Below are 19,163 nucleotides of genomic sequence, written 5' to 3' on the forward strand. Positions count from 1 at the left end.
TTATTTATTTCTACCCATTCTTCCTGTACAGAATATGCATTCTCTTCCTTTCCTAGTTTAGAAATAGACTGCTTCTGGTAGGACTCAAAAGTACTTAGCAGCTATAAGGATCAGACAATCCCAACTAGAAATTCTTGGCGACCATCAAACAATAGAATTTAAGCTTCAACAAAGAATCTTTAAAAAAAAAATGCTAAGTGATGAAATGCCAGGTCTGTTACTAAATGTGTAACATTTTACCTACACAGGGCTCCATGCTTTATAAGACAGTGCCACCATTCAGAATTTTGAATAACTACTTCATATTTTTTTCAAATATTCACATCTATCTTCCCTTGAAAAACAGAACTACATAATCACTTTAATAATTACCCATGACAAGTTTAAACTTCAAGATTGGTTTCTTCCTTTTGTTTAATTTCTACATAGAACCCTCAAACTGAATGATAAAAGGTAGCATTTATAACCTTTTTCTGTAGCCACTCTCTCCGTGAAGTTTGCTTTAGAAATAGAATGGTAGAAATACAGAAAGATGATATGGTTGTGAATGTTGTTTTCTCTTAAGTCATCTAAGTTGTTTAAAAATGTGCTTGGTAATTTTTACAGCACTGTCTTGGAATGTACATAGAGAACACAGTCACTCTCATCACTTTCTTTCCAATATTCCAAAAATGTTGATAATTGTATAATTAGCATTCCTTTCACCATTCAGTAAAGCTATTCTGGCTAATGCTACCAGTGTTTATTTTTGGGAGGGGTGTGTGTGTGTGCGCGCGCGCGCGCGCGCACACGTTAAACTAATGCAGTCACTATATAGGTATTCTTTATTTCCCTCTCTTTTTTGAAAATTCTCATAAATGTCCTCATCTCTGTTATCCTTCTAGCTCTTAAATTATTTATTTATTCTTGCAGATAAACCTAACTAGTTACCCCTCTTCTTTTCACTTTTGAAATTTAATTTGGCATTTTCCCCTCCTGAAATATATTTTATCATCTTCTTGCTAGTCTATGTCCTTCTTTTCTTTGAGATCCTTTAGTTCTCCTTTTGTGATGATGATAATCTTGTTCATCTTTACAAAAACTATGGAAGGCAGTTAATATGTGTCAGGAACTATGCTACCTTGCACGATTTCAGGGATAGTGGTGGGGACAGAAGAGGTCTTTCACACAACAGCTCCCAAGGACAGAATAAGCAGTACGTCCAACACAGTGTGAGAAGAGCCATGGTGAAAGGAGAAGTTCGAAGTTGTTAAGAGGCATCTGGCAACATGTAGAGGAAGCCTCAACCAAGATTAGGTTCAAGAAGAATTCCTGCATGTGAATTAGACAAAGGGAAAGTGGTGAAGTAAGAATTTTCCAGGCATATGAGGTACCCAAGAGGGAGAGTGAGTAACTGAGTGCATGGCGCTTTATAAATGTTGAAGCTATTTCAGTATAACTGAGTGTATATTTATGTTACTCTCTGGGCAATGACAAGTACTTTTGGGGTTGCTGGTGTTTTTATGCTTTTCCTCTGCTCAAAAATAGGACTTCTCTATGCTGCTTTCATTGTAACTTCACACATGTATAATTCACCTGGTAGATAATGAGTGTTTTAGACTGGTAATTGACTAATTTTAGGTGCCTGGGACCAGTATGTAAATACATTTCCAAGTTGTCATAATGAGGGAGGATGGTTATGTGTGTTCCTCCTGTTGGGGGAAGTCCAAATGTGATGATTATAGTGTTTTATTGGCCATCATTCAATTTCAGGTTACATTTGGTAAAGTATGTAGCACGGTATATATGTTACATTATGCAACTGTACGATGCAAAGACTATTCTGGAACAAACTATAACTTAGATTTTTAAATCAGAGGTTTTAGTATTTATAATGAGAGAATGGGGCTTAGACAGTAAATGTTCCAGATCAATTTATAGATGAAGAAACTAAGACCCAGAAAGGTAATGAAAGAGAGAACTATAAATTAACTGTGGTGGTGATTTTTAAAAATATTTATTTATTTGAGAGAGAGAGCATGCCCACAGTGGGTAGGGGCAGAGGGGGAGGGAGAGAGAAACTCAAGCAGAATCCATAATGAGTGCAGAACCCAACTCAGAGCTTGATCTCATGGCGCTGAGATCACGACCTGAGCTGAAACCAACAGTTGGTCTCTTAACTGTGCCACCCAGGTGCCCCTGTGATAAGGACCTTTTTTTACTCTCACATTTGTTTTCATTTCTAATATTTCTGAGAATAACTATTCTAGTTGTGTAACTTTTCTGTTTACATAAGTTATATAATCAATCTTTTTTCATTAATGAGCTAAGAAACATGGTATGCAGATTCTTTCCAAATTGAAAATCAAAGAACCGTCAAAGGAGTAGGTGTTTAAACCTTGGATTTTTTTTTAACCAGTCTGAACAAACTTTAAGGAATTCTAAAGGGAGAAAAGAGAGATTGTTTTTTTTTTTGTTGTTGTTTTGTTTTTTTTAAAGATTTTATTTATTTATTTGTCAGAGACAGAGGGAGAGAGAGCGAGCGAGCACAGGCAGACAGAGGCAGAGGGAGAAGCAGGCTCCCTGCCGAGCAAGGAGCCCGATGTGGGACTCGATCCCAGGACGCTGGGATCATGACCTGAGCCGAAGGCAGCCGCTTAACCAACTGAGCCACCCAGGCGTCCCAAGAGAGATTGTTTTTTATCTGGATATCTTATGGGAGACAGAGTTTAAATAAATTGATTTATTTTTGTGATCTATGTCCTCTCTCACTTTTATAAATGAATAAAAGATAAATCTCCAATTTGTTGCTTATCTTTGCTGGAGATTATTTTTTGCTTGAAGTACACTAGTTTAGACTAATACTCTTTCTGTTCCTAGTCAGAAGGCAATGCAAATATTTTCGTGAAAGTATCTTTTCACAAATGAGGACTTTGAGGCACTCTGAAATCAGATTGGATCATTTGTCTAAGATCCCTCCATTAATAAGTAGACAAATGACATCAGGACCTAGTGACATCAGTGTTATTCCTGGGCATACTTTGCACTTTCAGAGGGAGGAAGGATAAGAGGAGAGAAAGAAGGAAGAAGATGAATGGAAAAGGAAGAAGAGGGGGGTAGAAAAAATTCTGCCTGTGTTCTGTTTATCATCTGCCGTTCACAGTGTTTAGCACAGACATGATTGCTTTCAATCTTCACTAAAAACCTTCTAAAATAGACATCATCCCTATTTTACAGTTGGGGAAACTGAGACTCAGAGAAGATATAGCCCTCACTTACAGTTCCACAGCTAGTACTGGTGGTGCTCCAAGACTGTCTTTCCATGACGGCACAAAACTGATTCCCGTGCTGTTCCTTATGTCTCTCTGTTTTTTTTTTTTTTTTAAATGAGCATTGCAAAATTCACTTTAAATTTTTATTTCTATAAGAGAAGCAGATCGGGAACACTAAAAAACAAACAAAACTCTGGCTCTGCACGATGGTGTGTTGGTAGTATCGATGTTCCAGGAAAATGTAAATATGTTTTAGACTAAAGTGAAAGTAGAGAATTAAAAGTTAATACCAAAACTGAAACAAAGCCACATTTTGTGAAACACACATTAATAGCAGTGCATTGGATCAAAGGATGTGATCTCATTTCACAGCAAAACAGGTCCTGCAAGCCCAGGTAATTCAGGAAGCAGAATGGTAATTATTCACAGAAGAAAGCAGGTAGTATACTGTTACAGTACCACAGTAGAAAGTCAGAAGGTCACCAAGCTTGCAAGGTAACTGACACAACTTGAAACTGCTTGGCCCCCTTTAAAAAGAAATTATAAAATGGGAGAGAATGAAGCAAGTTTACCTAACACATCTTTGCAAGGTAAGTGCCAACAGCCTCTGAAGTGTTTCCAATCAGAAAATCCAGCAGTTTCTATTACGAAGTTTGTGTGTGTGTACATGCGCGCTCACGTGAGCTTGTGTGTGCCTGCTGAGTTTCAAGGTGTGCTTGAGGGTGAGGAAAAGTGAGCTTCCAGAGAAGCTGGCTGTCTCTTGAGCTCAACAACTCAACCAACACAGAAACCCAGATTTGTGGAGAGTGGGGAAGTCTTATCTTTATTCTCCAATGGAATCCTGGAGAAATGGTGTGACCAACTTGTAGTGCAGATCTTTTCCAACATTGACTAAATACTGCCTTTTTTCTCTGCTTGTGGAATTTTTATTTGTAATCAAGTTTACCATATCTGGGGTTTACCAACTAAGTGTCCTTGTATTAATATATTAATATAACCATTTTTATAAAGGTAGACAACAGGATCTTAGGGGAGAGTAAAGCAGTTGGGGAGAGGGGATTTATTTCACAGGTCTTACTTAATCAGTCAGATACCTTTGTTCTTTGAAGGGATTGGCTTTGTTGACATTGGCTTGACTGGGCTTCTATGGTTAGGCTTGTTGATAGAACCAATATAAGGTTGCTCACACATTTAACTTTTTTTGAGTGAGAAAACTTTCTTCTTAAAACAAATACAAAACTAACATAATGCTTATTTGTTGCTATGATTTCTAGTAGTCTGTCTTGTGAATTGTCACCTTTACTAGAGACGTTTTGATCAAGATGTTTTTTAATCGACTGCTAATGACATTTTTATTTAATTATGTTCTTGTGATGCTATCATCAAGAAAATCCCCAGACCACCCAAGTTTTCTATTTCGTGTATAATCAAACATGTAACTACATCTGTGAAATATAATACATAGGAGGATAAGAATAAGATGATCATAGATAGGCATGGTTATAAATTGTCTGGTTTTTTTTCTTTCTCTTTTTCTCTCTCTTTTTTTTTTTAAAGATTATATTTATTTATTTGACAGAGAGAGATAGAGAGAGAGGGAACACAAGCAGGGGGAGTGGGAAAGAGAGAAGCAGTCTCTCCGCTGAACAGGGAGCTTGATGCAGGGCTGGACCCCAGGACGCTGGGATCATGACCCCAGCCAAAGGAAGAGGCTTAACTGGCTGAGCCACCCAGGCACCCCAAGCATCAGTTTTCTAAAGGTAAATTATCCTCCAGAATCCCTGTGTTTTCTATTTATTTTCTTTAATCCTTTCTTCACTAAACCTGCTTAAGAATCCCAGAATCTTGGGATGCCTGGGTGGTTTAGTTGGTTGAGCATCTGCCTTTGGCTCAGGTCACAATCTCTGGGTCCTGGGATCAAGTCCCACATCGGGCTCCTTGCTCAGCCGGTTTCCTGCTTCTGCCTCTGCCTACTGTCCTCCCTGCTTGTGCTTGCTCTCTTGATTATACTGTCTCTCTCTCTCTCTCTCTCTCTGACAGATAAAATCTTAAAAAAAAAAAAAAAAGAAAAAAAGAAAGAAAAGAAATTATCTTAAGAAAAATAGAAAAAAGTAAAAGAATCCCAGAATCTTATTTTATTTCTGTATGTTTCCAAAAAGCATTTTGTTAAATACTGCATAAAGTGCTATTATTGGGGCATGTGGGTGGTTCAGTCAGTTAAGCAGCTGCTTTCTTCTCAGGTCATGATCTCAGGGTCCTGGGATGGAGCCCCAAGTCAGGCTCCTTACTCAGAGGTGAACCTGCTTCTCCCTCTCCCTCTCTTCCTCCTCACCTGCTCATGCTCACACTCTCTATCACTCTCTCTCAAATAAATAAAATCTTAAAAAATATAAAATGCTATTATCAAGCACTTTTAAAGATTAATAAAAAGTTGTTTTGTGCATCCTATTGAAGAAAAATAGCTAAAAGACTTATTTAGCTTAATTCTATGAAATTATTCATTTATATGTGTTTTATGGAGAAAATGATGTTATGTATGTGCTTATACTTTGTAACCTATTTTCTTGGAAAAGTATATGGGAAGTATTTAGGTGGTTAATATTGTTCATATAATGATGATTTTATGTAAAATACATATAACTATTTGGAAACCACCTGAATAGCCTCTCATAGACTATGCGGTGTGTCACCCGTGTCTGTGTTCAGAGGTTATAGTAAACTGAGAAGTAACCAGACCTCATCTCTTTGTCAGGACAATGGGTAATATTTACCTCTTATTTTAGAGTCCTAGAATGTGTACAGATTTTCTGTTTTGTTTTTCCTTTTTCTCTGGCAGTTTTATGTATGTTTTGTTTCTGGTAATATGTTCCACTATAAAAGGGTGACTACATGTATACATGCATATACACACATACCCTGACTTTCAGAATTAATAATTGGTATATAGCAGAAAAACCCGCAAAGTTTTAAAAAGAGCTATAGTGAATAATTTGTATGTTATGGTTTGAGTTAGAAATTCATGTGCTATCTCCATAAACCTTCTGTAGCTGAGGGATGCTTGTGAGCTCAGTTCTATCTCCAGGGGTTTTCCCTTGTGGGTCCTGTGAAAACTTTTCAATGAGGACTGTGTTCTGAGTTGAAATATACCCTTGGTGGGTCTACAAATAGTTCAGATCCATCTTCTTAGAATATTGTGATGGTTCCATTCCAGTTGTATTTGCCTTAAAATTATTAAGTGAACTTAGTAATCAGGAGAGAGCTAATGATAAGTGAGAGTACTTCAGTTGTTGGCTTTAAATTATTTCTTGATTTTTTTTTTTTTAATTATAGAGGAAAGTATTGTGGGGATAATTTGCAGCTTCATGTGTGCAGAGGTAAGATATTTGGTAAATTTAATATCTTAGAAAACAAATCAAAATATCTTCTGGAATTTTCGGTTATGGAACGCTCAAACATTATTTTGTTTTCTGTGCAATGCCCTGTCCTAAATTTCAGATTGAGTTTAAAAATTATTGAAGTAAATGAAAAGGCATTTTATAGTGTTTAATTTTGCCTTTAACTTAGGAATATTTATAAAAATATTCTGAAGTTCTCTGAAATAATACTAATTATTATTAACTCATATTACAAATAAGCATGCTCTAACAGAAATGACTATATTCAAATACTTTGTTTTATACGTTAAACATATAGATACTTAAAAATTTTGGTTCTGAAGGTAGTAAGTGATAGCAGATCATCATTAGAACTCTATCATGTGCTTCGGATAGTGGTTTTCTAATGCCATGTGTCTAGACTGTGACCATGTCTAGTCACAACTTGGAGGGCTAGTTGTAGGCATTGTCAAAAGAGTACTGTTTCCTGTAGGTTTTATACCCAGGAAGCCGGTTGAGAGTACCCTGGTTAGTGCAGCCTATAAGCTATCAGCAACTATGGTATTGGGAACCTATTTTTTCCCAAATGAAAGTGGAGTTTTTCCAGGGTTATCTTCAGCTATGGGAACAGATCTCAATTATCTTTTCAAACATAAAAAGCAATTTCTTCCTTTCAGTCCTAGTGGAAAGGAACTCTACAGAGAGTAATGTGAAGATTTATTTGAGAAGGCTCTTAATAGTCTCAGTATTCATAAAATAGAATTACCTAAGACAGGATAAAATGCTAGATTTCTTTTTTCTTATTTTTGAATATATAAATAAAATATATAAATAATACAGAATAAGAATGGGGGCAAATGCTTTCTGAGCATTGTATTTACTAAGGAAGAGAAGCAGCGTTTCCTTGCACAATCCCTGAAAACTTACATGTGCCACAGAGTAGCACCTGGTCAGTTTGCGATAGCAGTGAAATGACGTGACCGAAACAACAAAAGGGTGGCAACTTCCTTCCAGGCAAGCAGCTCCCTGGAAAATTCCTTAGGTTAAGATTTTTCCCGAGGCCCCTTACCTATATTGCCTGAGAGGAAGGACATGCATTTTGTATTCCAAGATTCTTAGTAACAGGTAGGGCAGACCCTAGCAGGGATTATATGAAAGGGAAAGAAGCTATCACTATCCAGTTAGGTCCCTCACCCACCGAGTCCCTCCTACCTCAGCAACTCAGTCCACATGGGTTTTTTCCATTTTATTTTCCTCTTCTCCCTTGATCAAAGCATGTCCAAAGCCACCTGCCTCTTTGGAAAGGCTATGTTGTACAAATTCATCTCTGGAATGATTTTAATAAAAGGTGTCTCTGAGTTCAGTGCTTAGACAACCTCGAGACTGGTTTCTTCGAACGGGGTTCTCCCCTGGACTGGTCAACACACCCTTGTCACTCAGGTCATCTACTTACAGTGGCTCAGATGTAAAGCCCCCCTTCCTACACCAGTTCTTCTTAGTCTTCTAGAACTAGGAAACCCCTTCTTCAGAGGCTATAAGAGACTAGAGCTCGGGGGGAAAAATGTCTCAAAGTACAGAAAAGTTGGCTAAACCCTGTGGAATCCAAGGCCAGTTGTAAAGAATCAGTCAGCAGAGATAAGAGGACTTTTCAACAACCCACTGAAGGAGAATTTGGCTGTCAGAGTTAGGGGAGAAAGACTGTAGAATCTTAACATTTTCAAGGTATGAGGGAGCTTAAAGGGCCTCGAGTCTGATATTTTTACTTTGTAGAGTAGCGAATAGAGCCTATGAAGGTAAGAAAATTACCCTTGGTTTCTCAGAAGCAGTTGCCAGAACCCAGGTCTCCACCCAGCTGCCCAGAGCCTGTAATTCACAGAGGAATTTGGCACATTACATGCTGGAGGCATTCACTTTCCTATTTCAAAAGGGAAAATCAGGCTTATGAATGCTTTCAATATTGATACCTTTTTAGATTCTATAGTTATGGCCTGGAAAGAATTGTCCAGTATTCAGTTAGGCTATTACGGAACTGGTCTGTCCAGCCTTGGGATTTTTCTTGACTCTATAAAAGTTACATTGGCTTTTAGGACATTTGCTTGACTTTCATCACAGCCAAGAGAAATCAGCTTGAAAATCCAGACACATATGCATTGAGTGCATCATGTTTCTCATGATACAGTCTTTTTTTTTTTTTTTTTTTTTTTTTTTTAGAAATTATACTTATTCTGCTGGGCTATGAAAAGAAGAAAAAACTCTAGGAAGGGAGGTGCCTTAGTGTCTGTGCTTCTAAATTGCAGCCTGAGGGCAACAGTACTGTATACCCCAACCTGTCATACAGGTTTGGTGTACATGTTTACTCTCTGTGGTGGAAAAGTATCTCTGCATTCATCATCATAAACCGTGCCTGTGAGTGCCTTGAAATCTTTCTAAAACCCCAAAGAGGACTGACCAGTTTATGACTCTTCCTTTCCAGCCTATAGAACTTGAGCAGCATGTTTAAGTAGGAGAAGTGCAAGACGCTCTTGTTGAACTTATCCATGTTCCAGGAGAAAGGCTTCCTCTAGCTCTAATTGATAGGTTGGAACACTTGAAGACCCGAGACATTTTGGAGTTGAAATTTATATATTAAGGCAACAGAGTGTTTTGGAGTTGGAACTTCTAGAAGCTCTGCTGAAAAGACCTTATTTTCTAAGGATAAATTTCAGCACATTTGGAGCAAGTAAAATTGCAGAAAATGTCAAGGCATGAAATCCCAGGTGAGTCTGATCTGAATGGGTTAGGCAAAGGTGCCCATGAAGATGCCTGGGGGATTTTCCCCAGGTATCAGGCAGAGAATCCCTGGAGTAGGCAAAGAGATTAGGAGATGAACTCTGAAATAATGTGTAAGAAATAGTTAATGAAAGCGGCAAAACCGGACCAAGGACCTCTTTTTCTTGTCTTTCAAAATGGAAATAAGATCTTATTAGAAATAAAACAGCAAGCAGTGTACTTGAATGGAACATGAGATAAATGTGGTTAAAAACAGTAGTCACTTAAAACCTGCTGCTGGGGGAGAGGCCAGTTCTCAAACACTTTGAAATTTAGAGTTTGTTCATAGACTTTTGAATGTTCTGAAAGCATGGTTTAATCCCCTTTGATTTAAATGGTATTTTATGGCACCAAAATTGTTTTAAAAGGAAACATTTTAAGTTTCAATTAAGGTCTCTATAAAATCTTGAAAAGAAGGTGATACATACCTACAGGATGACTTGATTGTTTGAACATTATTATTAAAAATGTAATTAAATTTTTTCCATACATTTAAAAGGTTGTATCTGTCTTTACATCTGTTTCCTTTCCTTAAAGAAATAAAACAAAGGGTGCAAGTAATGATCTGATGATTGCACATGTATAAACACCTTCTAATTACTACATTGTATGCATTTTCCCAAAATTATGTATGCCTATTCACTAGTTTTGGAAAGAGTTTAAACAAATTTAGCTAATTGAGTAGGACAGCAAGCCAACCTTTTTTTATATCACAGGTTTTTGGGGGAGGATTAACCAAGCACATACTTGACTTACTATTGCAAGGTATTATACTTGCTACATAAGCGAAGGAAAAATGGGTGCCTGATGAGATTGCAAAGAAAGTATGATTAGGATGAAAACCCTTAAAAGGGTATTGAGCTTCAGTTGGATCACTTGAGCTTCTAATGTCTCTTCAGGAAAAGTATGTGTAAATAGTTTTATTTGCCAGGGCTATTTTGGTGCTTTGTGGGTAGATGTTTAACCATCTCCATAGTTGAACACTTTGGGAGGTGCATTCAAAAATGCCTTTATAATTAATTGACATGCAATTCACCTGTTCTCTTTAAAGCCCATGGTCAGTGTAATGCAAGATGTGTATTGTGTACCAAAAAAAAAAAAAAAAAAGTGACTTAGAGAATAGTACAGAATCCTATCTACTAAAGAAGCCCCAAAGAGAAGTATCTTGAAAAGTAAACTACTGAGCTTAATGCAATTCATATAAACATGTACAAGTTGTGCATGTACACCTGTTAAGCAACACAGTCAATTTTGCTCTGTGACTTCAGACCTTGGTAAATGATTTATTTTTTAGAACTGACTAAACTCTTGAAACCATTCCATCTCTGTGATTCTTTTGTCTTTCAAAACTAAGTTCCTTTTCTTTCTTTCTTTTTTTTTTTTTTTTGGTTGTTTGGCTTTTTTAGATTTTATTTATTTGAGAGAGAAAGGGAGCGGGGCAGGGGGCAGAGGGGCAGAGGAAGAAGCAGACTCCTGATGTGGGGCTCAATCCCAGGACTTGAGTGGGGATCATGACCTGAGCCAAAGGCAGATGCTTAACCAAATGAGCCACTCAGGTGCCCCCAAAATAAGTTCCTTTGAAAACGAGATGTGAGAAGCAGAGAGAGCTCAAGTGTCACTATGCTTTATTTTCCTCTTTGTTTATGGACATTTAATGTAATCACAGACAAGTCCTATCTTCCCTTAAACTACTAATAAATCTTAAAAAAAAAATCTTCATCACATCAACATATTTTTTGGTGGTCAATTACAGAGATGGAAAAGTATATGTTGCCACAAAAGGCGGAAGTTGCTTCTACTCTTGCCAATTGTTATAACCATATATAGTATCTAAGAATTTATAGGGAAACCTAGGAGTATAATGGAGAGTTTCACAGAGGAGATACAATATAAACTGGCTCTGACACTTTTGGAAAGTAGAGTAAGTGGCTAGAAAGAAGAAAGTCTTTCCTGGCAAAATAAATAGCAGAGATAGGCATAGAAATTCTATCTACCCATTTGTTTACATAATTTATTCTCATCTTATTGAAAACAAAAGGATTTTCCCAAAATTAATACTTTGAAATAAGCTATAAATAAGTAAACATAATAAAAATTAGATTAAAATAACAGTTAAAATGTTGTATATAAAATATGTACCAGAACATTCTAAACAGCTACCAAACAGGTCACAAATTTGCTTTCAGGCTTCCTAGCAGCCAAAAGAATGTAAGAAATTGGCTTTAAGACTTTAGTGGTTCAGATGATATAAAAATGTTTCAGTTATTCAAGGGTTTCATATATATGGTGACAATCAGAATGATTGCTGTAGATGGCAGGGGTCAGGCCTAGCAAGAAGAGAGGAGTTTTATTAGGCAATACTGAGAAATAAAGCTAAGAATTATAGAGACAAAGAAAATGGTATTATTTAACTCATCTTGGAATCTTGCAATGAATGATTCTCTCTTGAGCTCCTTAAGCTGTTCCACTACCCTACCAGACATTTGTCAGAAAAAAATTTATGCAGAAAATATCTCAAACATGTAATAAAAATCTGAAAATAAAAAGAAAGGAAAAGAAAACAAAAGAATAGTTAAGAAATAGACTTAATATCTAAATGTTTACATGATAGAAATATTAACTTTATTAAAATTTCAGAATATAAAAATGCTCATTTTGAAAATTAGGTTGCTATGTATGTTTTACAAGCATATGGTATTACTCAAGTTTCTCTCCTGCAGTTTTTACTGGATTTTATATAGATCTTTTATGTTCATTTTGGTTAACTATAGGGTTCTATGCATTTACTATGGCAGATTTGGTTGGGGATCGAGGACTAGTTGTGCAGGGACAGAGGATAAGAATAGAGAAGAGCACATTGGTAATGATAATGTTGCATTATAAATCTTCTTTAGAAACTTTAGAATCTTCAAGTGCACTGAGGTTATGATATTACCCTAAGTTTCTATTTTTGATATGAGTAAGTAGGAATTTCAGTGAAAAAAAGAAAATAATGATAATAATGTTTTTATTCTTAAGCCTGAGTTCTCATCAGTGTTAGGTTCATATTTTATATTCTTTTCAGTTTACCATTCACCTTCTGTGGATTTCTTTTAGTCATTATATTTCTTCTTGATTTGAAAACTCAGAGTTTATATTTCTAGGGGTTAGTAATTACCAAATTATATTTATCAAAATACTCTTATATGACTTGATAACATAATCCACTAGAACATTGCTACTTAGTTAATAAAATGTTCTGAAAGGTAGTCTTAACATGAAATTTGCATTTACTTATGCTGATTTGATAGTTAATAGTTTGTCTTTATAATCACATATATATAAAAGGGGAATGAACTAGAATTTATTGGGAACTAAGTCAAAGCAGAAATTGACTAAGATTATTTGAATCTCACAGCAATTTTGACCTTTCTTTCACCAACAAACACACCTAGGTGTTTGAGATCTCAAACACCTGCCTGTGGTTTCTTTTTGTAATTCAGTTGTCAGATCAAATATCATCTCAGTGATAACTTCTCTGGTCTTTCAAACTAGAGCAGCTATTCTATCTTAATGTCTGATTTTAATTCTTTTAATAGCTTATCATGAGCCATTTCTTAAATATTTTTGTGTATTGCCTATTTCCTGGCAATAAAATTTTGTCTCTGGGATGAGAAACCATAACTGACTTGTTTATTTCTATATTTCTAGTGCCCAAAACCACACCAACACATACTGTATTTTCAGTAAGTTTTTTTTTGTTTTGTTTTGTTTTAAGATTCTATCCATTTATTTGACAGAGAGAGAGAGACCACAAGTAGGCAGAGAGGCAGGCAGAGAGAGGGGGAGAAGCAGGCTCCCCACTGAGCAGAGAGCCCAATGTGGGGTAGGACTCTGAGATCATGACCTGGGCTGAAGGCAGAGTCTTAACCCACAGAGCCACCTAGACATGCCAAGTAAGTTTAATACGCTCAGAAAAACAAACATAATATTCATACTATCATTCCTGTGTATCTATGCAATTTACATTTATTCTAACATGAAAATTAGTTGAGCATAAAGTAGCAATCACTTAACATGGTAAATATAAAAAAGACACTTTTCTAGAAGAACAATTGACATTGAGCCTATTCTAGGAGATTGGGAGCAGTGTGTTGTCATTCAAAATTAGAGAATTTGTTCCTTCTTATTTCCTCTAGTTCTGTAACTGGTTGGGGTTACCTAGATGAGCCCTCAAAGGGTTTTAAGTTGTGCTGATAGAGGAAAACATGTATTAAATGTATACTGTGTGCCATGAGTATTCCAAGTGTTCAGTATATTTAAGCTTCAAAACCATCCAATGAGGAATATAGACTTAAATGCAAATGATTATATGACTATATCTTTGTTATTATAAAGAAGGCTGCCCTCCTGATCAATTTTAAACTCATCTTCATTATTTTCCCTGATCACATAGAAATGGAACACTTAGTTCACGTAATAATGGTGGGATTTGACAAAATTCAAATAAAATAAATTTGAGAGATACTTGAGGTTAAATTGGTGTTCACTTGTACTGAGTGCAGCAGAAGGAAGAGCTTGTGAAAACTGGGTTTCTGGCTTTGGTGACAAAGAAAATTGTCCTGTTAGCTGAGTTAGGGGATGCAGGTTGGGGAATAGTTTAGGAAGAGAAATAGGACATTGTTCTAAAGAAAGTGATTTTAAACTGTAAGTGTTATATATTGATGAATATGTCCAGGACTTAAATTGCAAAAAGAATGCTAGGCCTTGGGAGAGAGTACTAGGATGGAATTAAAGAGCTGGAAATTACTAAAACTGAAGTCCTACATGCCACGGGGGGTGGGTGAGATTATACAAAGATAGATGTTAAAGGAGGACAGGAAGACTGGTGATAGAAAGCACTAACATCTGAAATGTGAGCAGAAATGAAAGAAATGGAGATGAAGTGATGGGGAAAATAAGAAGATACAGATGACAGTGTTTGCAGGGCAATGCAGAGTGGGGATTTTCTCTAGAAAGAATGAAAAAGGTGAAACATCAGAATACTCAAATAGATATGATCTGGTGACTCAAAACCAACATAAAGGTGGAGCATGAGGAAGAATAATTTGAGAATTATCAAGAATGAAAGGAGGGGTAACTTGGTGGCTCAGTGGGTTAAAGCCTCTGCCTTCAGCTCAGGTCATGATCTCAGGGTCCTGGGATGGAGCTCCGCACTGGGAATCTCTGCTCAGCAGGGAGCCTGCTCCCCCCCCCCACTCTGCCTGCCTCTCTGCTTATTTGTAATCTTTGTCTGTTAAATAAATAAATAAAATCTTAAAAAAAAAAAGAGAGAGGAAAGGTAAAGGCAAAGTTGTAAAGTTAGGCTGTAGGAGTTGTTCAGTGATTGTGCTATGGGAAATGACCACAGCTGGAGAGTGGGAGACAGAAGAGTGAACGAAGGAGGTAGTTCCATCACCACAGTACTAGGGGTAGATAGGATTTTCACTTTTCACAAATGAGGAAGCAGTGTCAGGGGAGAAGGTGAAGGGTGTGTCTGATGACAACAAGGACTTGAGCTCATTAGAGTAACTTTATTTTATTTTATTTTTTAAGAGATTTTATTTATTTGAGAGAAAGAAAGCTAAAGACAGAGTAAGAACAGAGGGGAAGGGGCAGAAAGAAAGGGAGAAGCAGACTCCCCTCTGAGCAGGGAGCCTGACAATGTGGGGCTCTGTCCCAGGACCCTGAGATCATGATCTGAGCCATCCAGGTATCCTTGTTTATTTTTTCATTATCATCAGAGTAACTTTAAAGAGCAGGAGGGCAACTTTCTATAAAGAAGACTAGGAAGAGTGAATAGGATGACATATTCTGAGTTACAGAGTAGAATGGGTGATAGAGCTTATACCAAATGGACTGCATCTTTGCAATAAAGGACGAGTGCATCCAGCCCGCAGTTAGGTTGGGACTACATGTGGGATGTTGATTCCATGAAAGAAAAATAAAAAATTTGGCCTAAGGCAGCCTTAGACAAGTTATTAGTTAGTTCCAGTGCATATGGGAAGGCAATAGGAAAAAAGAAAATGCTGGCTGATTATTAAGCCAGTTTTCATGGAGATGAGAGCGAGTGTGTGTCGCTGGCTTGCATAGAGAATTAGAGATTGTTATCCTGGGAGATTTACACTTTACCATGTAGCACCACCCAGTCAACCTACTCCAGCTAGTCATCTTCAGAGTGCATGCCCCTGGACTATAGCAGAACTGGAAGAGGGAGTTCATTTTATTATAAAACCATCCAGCTTTTTTTTTTTTTTAAATGAAAAAGAATTTTTTTTTTAATTTTCAGCATAACAGTATTCCTTGTTTTTGCACCACACCCAGTGCTCCATGCAATCTGTGCCGTCTCTAATACCCACCACCTGGTTCCCCCAACCTCCCACCCCCTGCCACTTCAAACCCCTCAGATTGTTTTTCAGCTTTTGAAAAATAATGGAACACCCAGTTTCATTGCCAGCAAGCTTTCATAGTGCTATCTTCTCATCTATGTAACATCTGAAAAGTGCCCATATATAACATTGGCCATATTACATAAATATAACAGACCTATGAGACTTTGGGATGATAGAGACCCACTTCCATTTGGCTCCATTTGAAGAAATCAAAATAAGGTTGGATCAGTTTTTATCTGCTCAAAATTTATCCAAAGACCTTTGGATATTGATTCATAATAGATTGTATGGTACGCTATTTTCATTGACAATATGAAAGGGGCAAGTAATAAAATTGGGCATTAGCTAATACCAATGAAAGACAAAGTTACAATTTAAATCTAATATATATTTGATTTCATTGTTTCTTAATCACTACATTTCCCAGGTGTACCATTTGAAAAGAGCTAGCTTTAAAACAAACAAAAATAAAAACACAGGGCCGCCCAAAGAGTGTTTTAAATAGTTGTCATTTATATCCATATACAAAAATTGGTGACTGTTAATTTTTCTTACTTGAAAGTATGTTTTATTCCTGGCTCATTCTATAGCTGATATATTTGCTTTTCTACAGATACTGTATTTTGCTCACATAATCTCACGCATACAAATAGTGTTTCCTCTTTGGTACACTCTGATTCCTCCTGTCCTACCTACCCACACATCCTTATGATATTTCCATCATACCTGCATTCCTGGGACTTTTATGGAAGGTGATAAAGCTCTGAAGAAGTAGTTTGAAGTAAATGGGTTCTATTAATTCAAGAACGTTTTGACCATTAACCTTCAGTTTGAAGTTTTAGGTGACCACAAACTGGTATAAAGAAATATAGATTTACCTCTACAAAATACACTTTAAAAACGGTTTTAAACAATTGATTCTTTGCTGATGTAATGGATATTTCCTCTTCAGTGTTTTTAACTTAACAAATTACATGTAAAAGCCATAAAGTCCTTTATATTATCCATAAACATAATAAAAAATGTTACACCACATAACTTTGACTTAGTCAATAATTCTAGGCCTAGCCTTAGGGTTTAAAGAGAAAATTATTCCTGTTACACATTTTAATTATGCTATAAACTTTGGGAAATAGCTATTGATCTTCAGCATCTGACATCAGAAAGTTGTTTTTTTCTTGTTCTGTAGCCAGTGAAAGTATGACATATAGACTCAAAGAGAAGAATTTCAGAGGAATCGAAGATAGTACATGCACAATAAAGGATGTTTTTGGTTGTATTTTTAGCTTAAATGTTAGGAGATGTGAAGATCGTCTCCTCTAAACAACTTTCTGCTGAAATTAGGATCACACATTTGAGTTAAGAAATATCTTACCTTGTTTTAAGAAAAAGTTATTGTCATGATACTCTTGATTATCTCTATTTTAATACAGAAATAGGACTTAATCAAGAACTTTAAGAAAATATGTTTAAGATTTTCCAAACTTACATAGAGTAATAAATGTTGCAGTTATCATTTTAGAAGTAATTATTTCATAATTTTTCATGCTTGAATTGGTAAAATGAGTAAAGACCTCTATTAAAATTAAATTGGTATCTAATGTCAATGATGGTGATGATGAAGAGGATAGTTACTGTATGCTGAATTTTTACTAGGGGATGGGCATTGCTTTGGACACTTTAAATGGCCAGATTTAAGCCTCACATCCACCTTGTGAGAATTGGTCTCAGTTTCTCCATTTTACAGAAGGCTCCGAGAAATTGTGAAACTCACAGAAGTATATAGGAACTAAGTGGTAGAGTTGGGATTCAAACCTAGGTCTGTAGGACTGCTATAATGATGGTCTTGAATAGATATGGGCTTCTTGTCATTTCCACAAGTTGGAAATTCTTTCAAATTTAGAGCATTTAATGTAAGTAGGTTTGTATTTAAATTTGAACATATTGAATGTATGCAATTGTTTATTCAAAAAAAATTTATTGACATATGATGATGTACCAGACATATTATTAGGAACTACTGAAGCTACGTTCAATGGGTCATGCACACAGCAACTCATAGTCTACTGTGTGTGTGTGTGTGTGTGTGTGTGTGTATCACTATATTTATATGTATATAGATAAATATATATCATAATGATATGTATCTTGCTTATGGAGCTTCAGAGCTCTCTGATAACATTCTAGAATTACTCTGTCTTGAACTTTGGGATCTAATTAAAGGTATGGTCATTTAACTTGGATACTTGTAATGTAACTTGTAACTTGGTAATGCCTTGTGTGGTCAGTTTGGAGACCTCAGTATCTATATAACACCAGTCATTAAAGATGCTATTTTGAGAGCATCAGCAGGGAGTCTATATAGAATTTTTTTTTTTGCCACAGGGCACCCCCACCTTCTCACAGTGGGAACTAATATGTAGTAATCTTCAGCCATTTCTTCCTACCCTTTTCTTCCTAACCCACAATGTAATTAAATCCCTTGGTTAAAGAATCTGTTAAGAATTCCATGTGCATAATGCCCTTAATAGTGGCTCTGGATACAACGGTTTGCACAAATCAATTTAATTTAGCTTTATGTTAGAAAACCCCTTAAACTCAAAACATAATTTTTGAAATATAGAAGTCTATTTCTTTATAAAGAAAAGTACAATTTTCTCTGAACTAGGCTTTAATTTGGAGGCTGCTATCTAGCTTCCCCTGAAACTTTTGCACATATGGGGATATCATCTTGTAGGGATAAATAAGTTATAAGCAGTTAATTGTTAGAAATGTCAGGTGTAAGCAAAATTTTCAAACTCAGTTTATTTTTTATTTTTTAAATTTTGAGAGAGAGGGAGAGTGTGAGCAAGGGGAGGGGCAGAGGGAGAGAGAATCTCAAGCATATTCCACGCTGATCATGGAACGCAACATGGGGCTTGCTCTCACAACTCTGAGATCATGACCTAAGCTAGTATCAAGAGACAGATGCTTGACTGATGGAACCACCCAGGTGCCCATCAAACCCAAATTTATTTTTTGTTTTAATCTTCAGCTTTGAAGAGAAAACACTGATGATATAGACTGTCTAACTTTCTTGAAGGGTATACATTGAGAATTATGTGACATGAAGTGTCTTAGCCAATTTAGTGCCTCTGAAGAAAAGTTAGTCATGGGATTTAGGCATTTTAAAAGGAGATGTAAGAAGGCTACTATATGCAAAGTACTAATCCTGGGGATGTTATTTAAGTCACCTGATTTTATTCCCACAATAGTATCTAAAACAATTATTGTTACCATATGTATACAAGTCTTCATGCCTAAAAGAAAATAATTAAACA

General features: G+C 36.3%; 1 protein-coding gene across 2 annotated transcripts in view; it reads left to right on the forward strand.

The window, feature by feature from the left end:
* Positions 1-3,621: 3,621 nt before the first annotated feature.
* The window catches only part of NAALADL2 (N-acetylated alpha-linked acidic dipeptidase like 2), a 936,574-nt gene continuing 921,032 nt past the window's right edge, over positions 3,622-19,163 (forward strand). Inside the window, exon 1 of one of the 2 annotated variants that reach the window (XM_032842372.1) lies at positions 3,622-3,841. In XM_032842372.1, coding sequence (XP_032698263.1) covers positions 3,799-3,841 — 43 coding nt within the window. In that variant the 5' untranslated portion in view covers positions 3,622-3,798. Of the gene's footprint in view, positions 3,842-9,183; positions 9,382-19,163 lie in introns of those variants that run through there. The other variant, XM_032842373.1, reaches the window with a different exon arrangement.

The sequence above is a fragment of the Lontra canadensis genome, unplaced genomic scaffold, assembly GCF_010015895.1.
Source record: "Lontra canadensis isolate GAN:19392208 unplaced genomic scaffold, GSC_riverotter_1.0 scaffold129, whole genome shotgun sequence".
NCBI classification, from domain to species: domain Eukaryota; kingdom Metazoa; phylum Chordata; class Mammalia; order Carnivora; family Mustelidae; genus Lontra; species Lontra canadensis.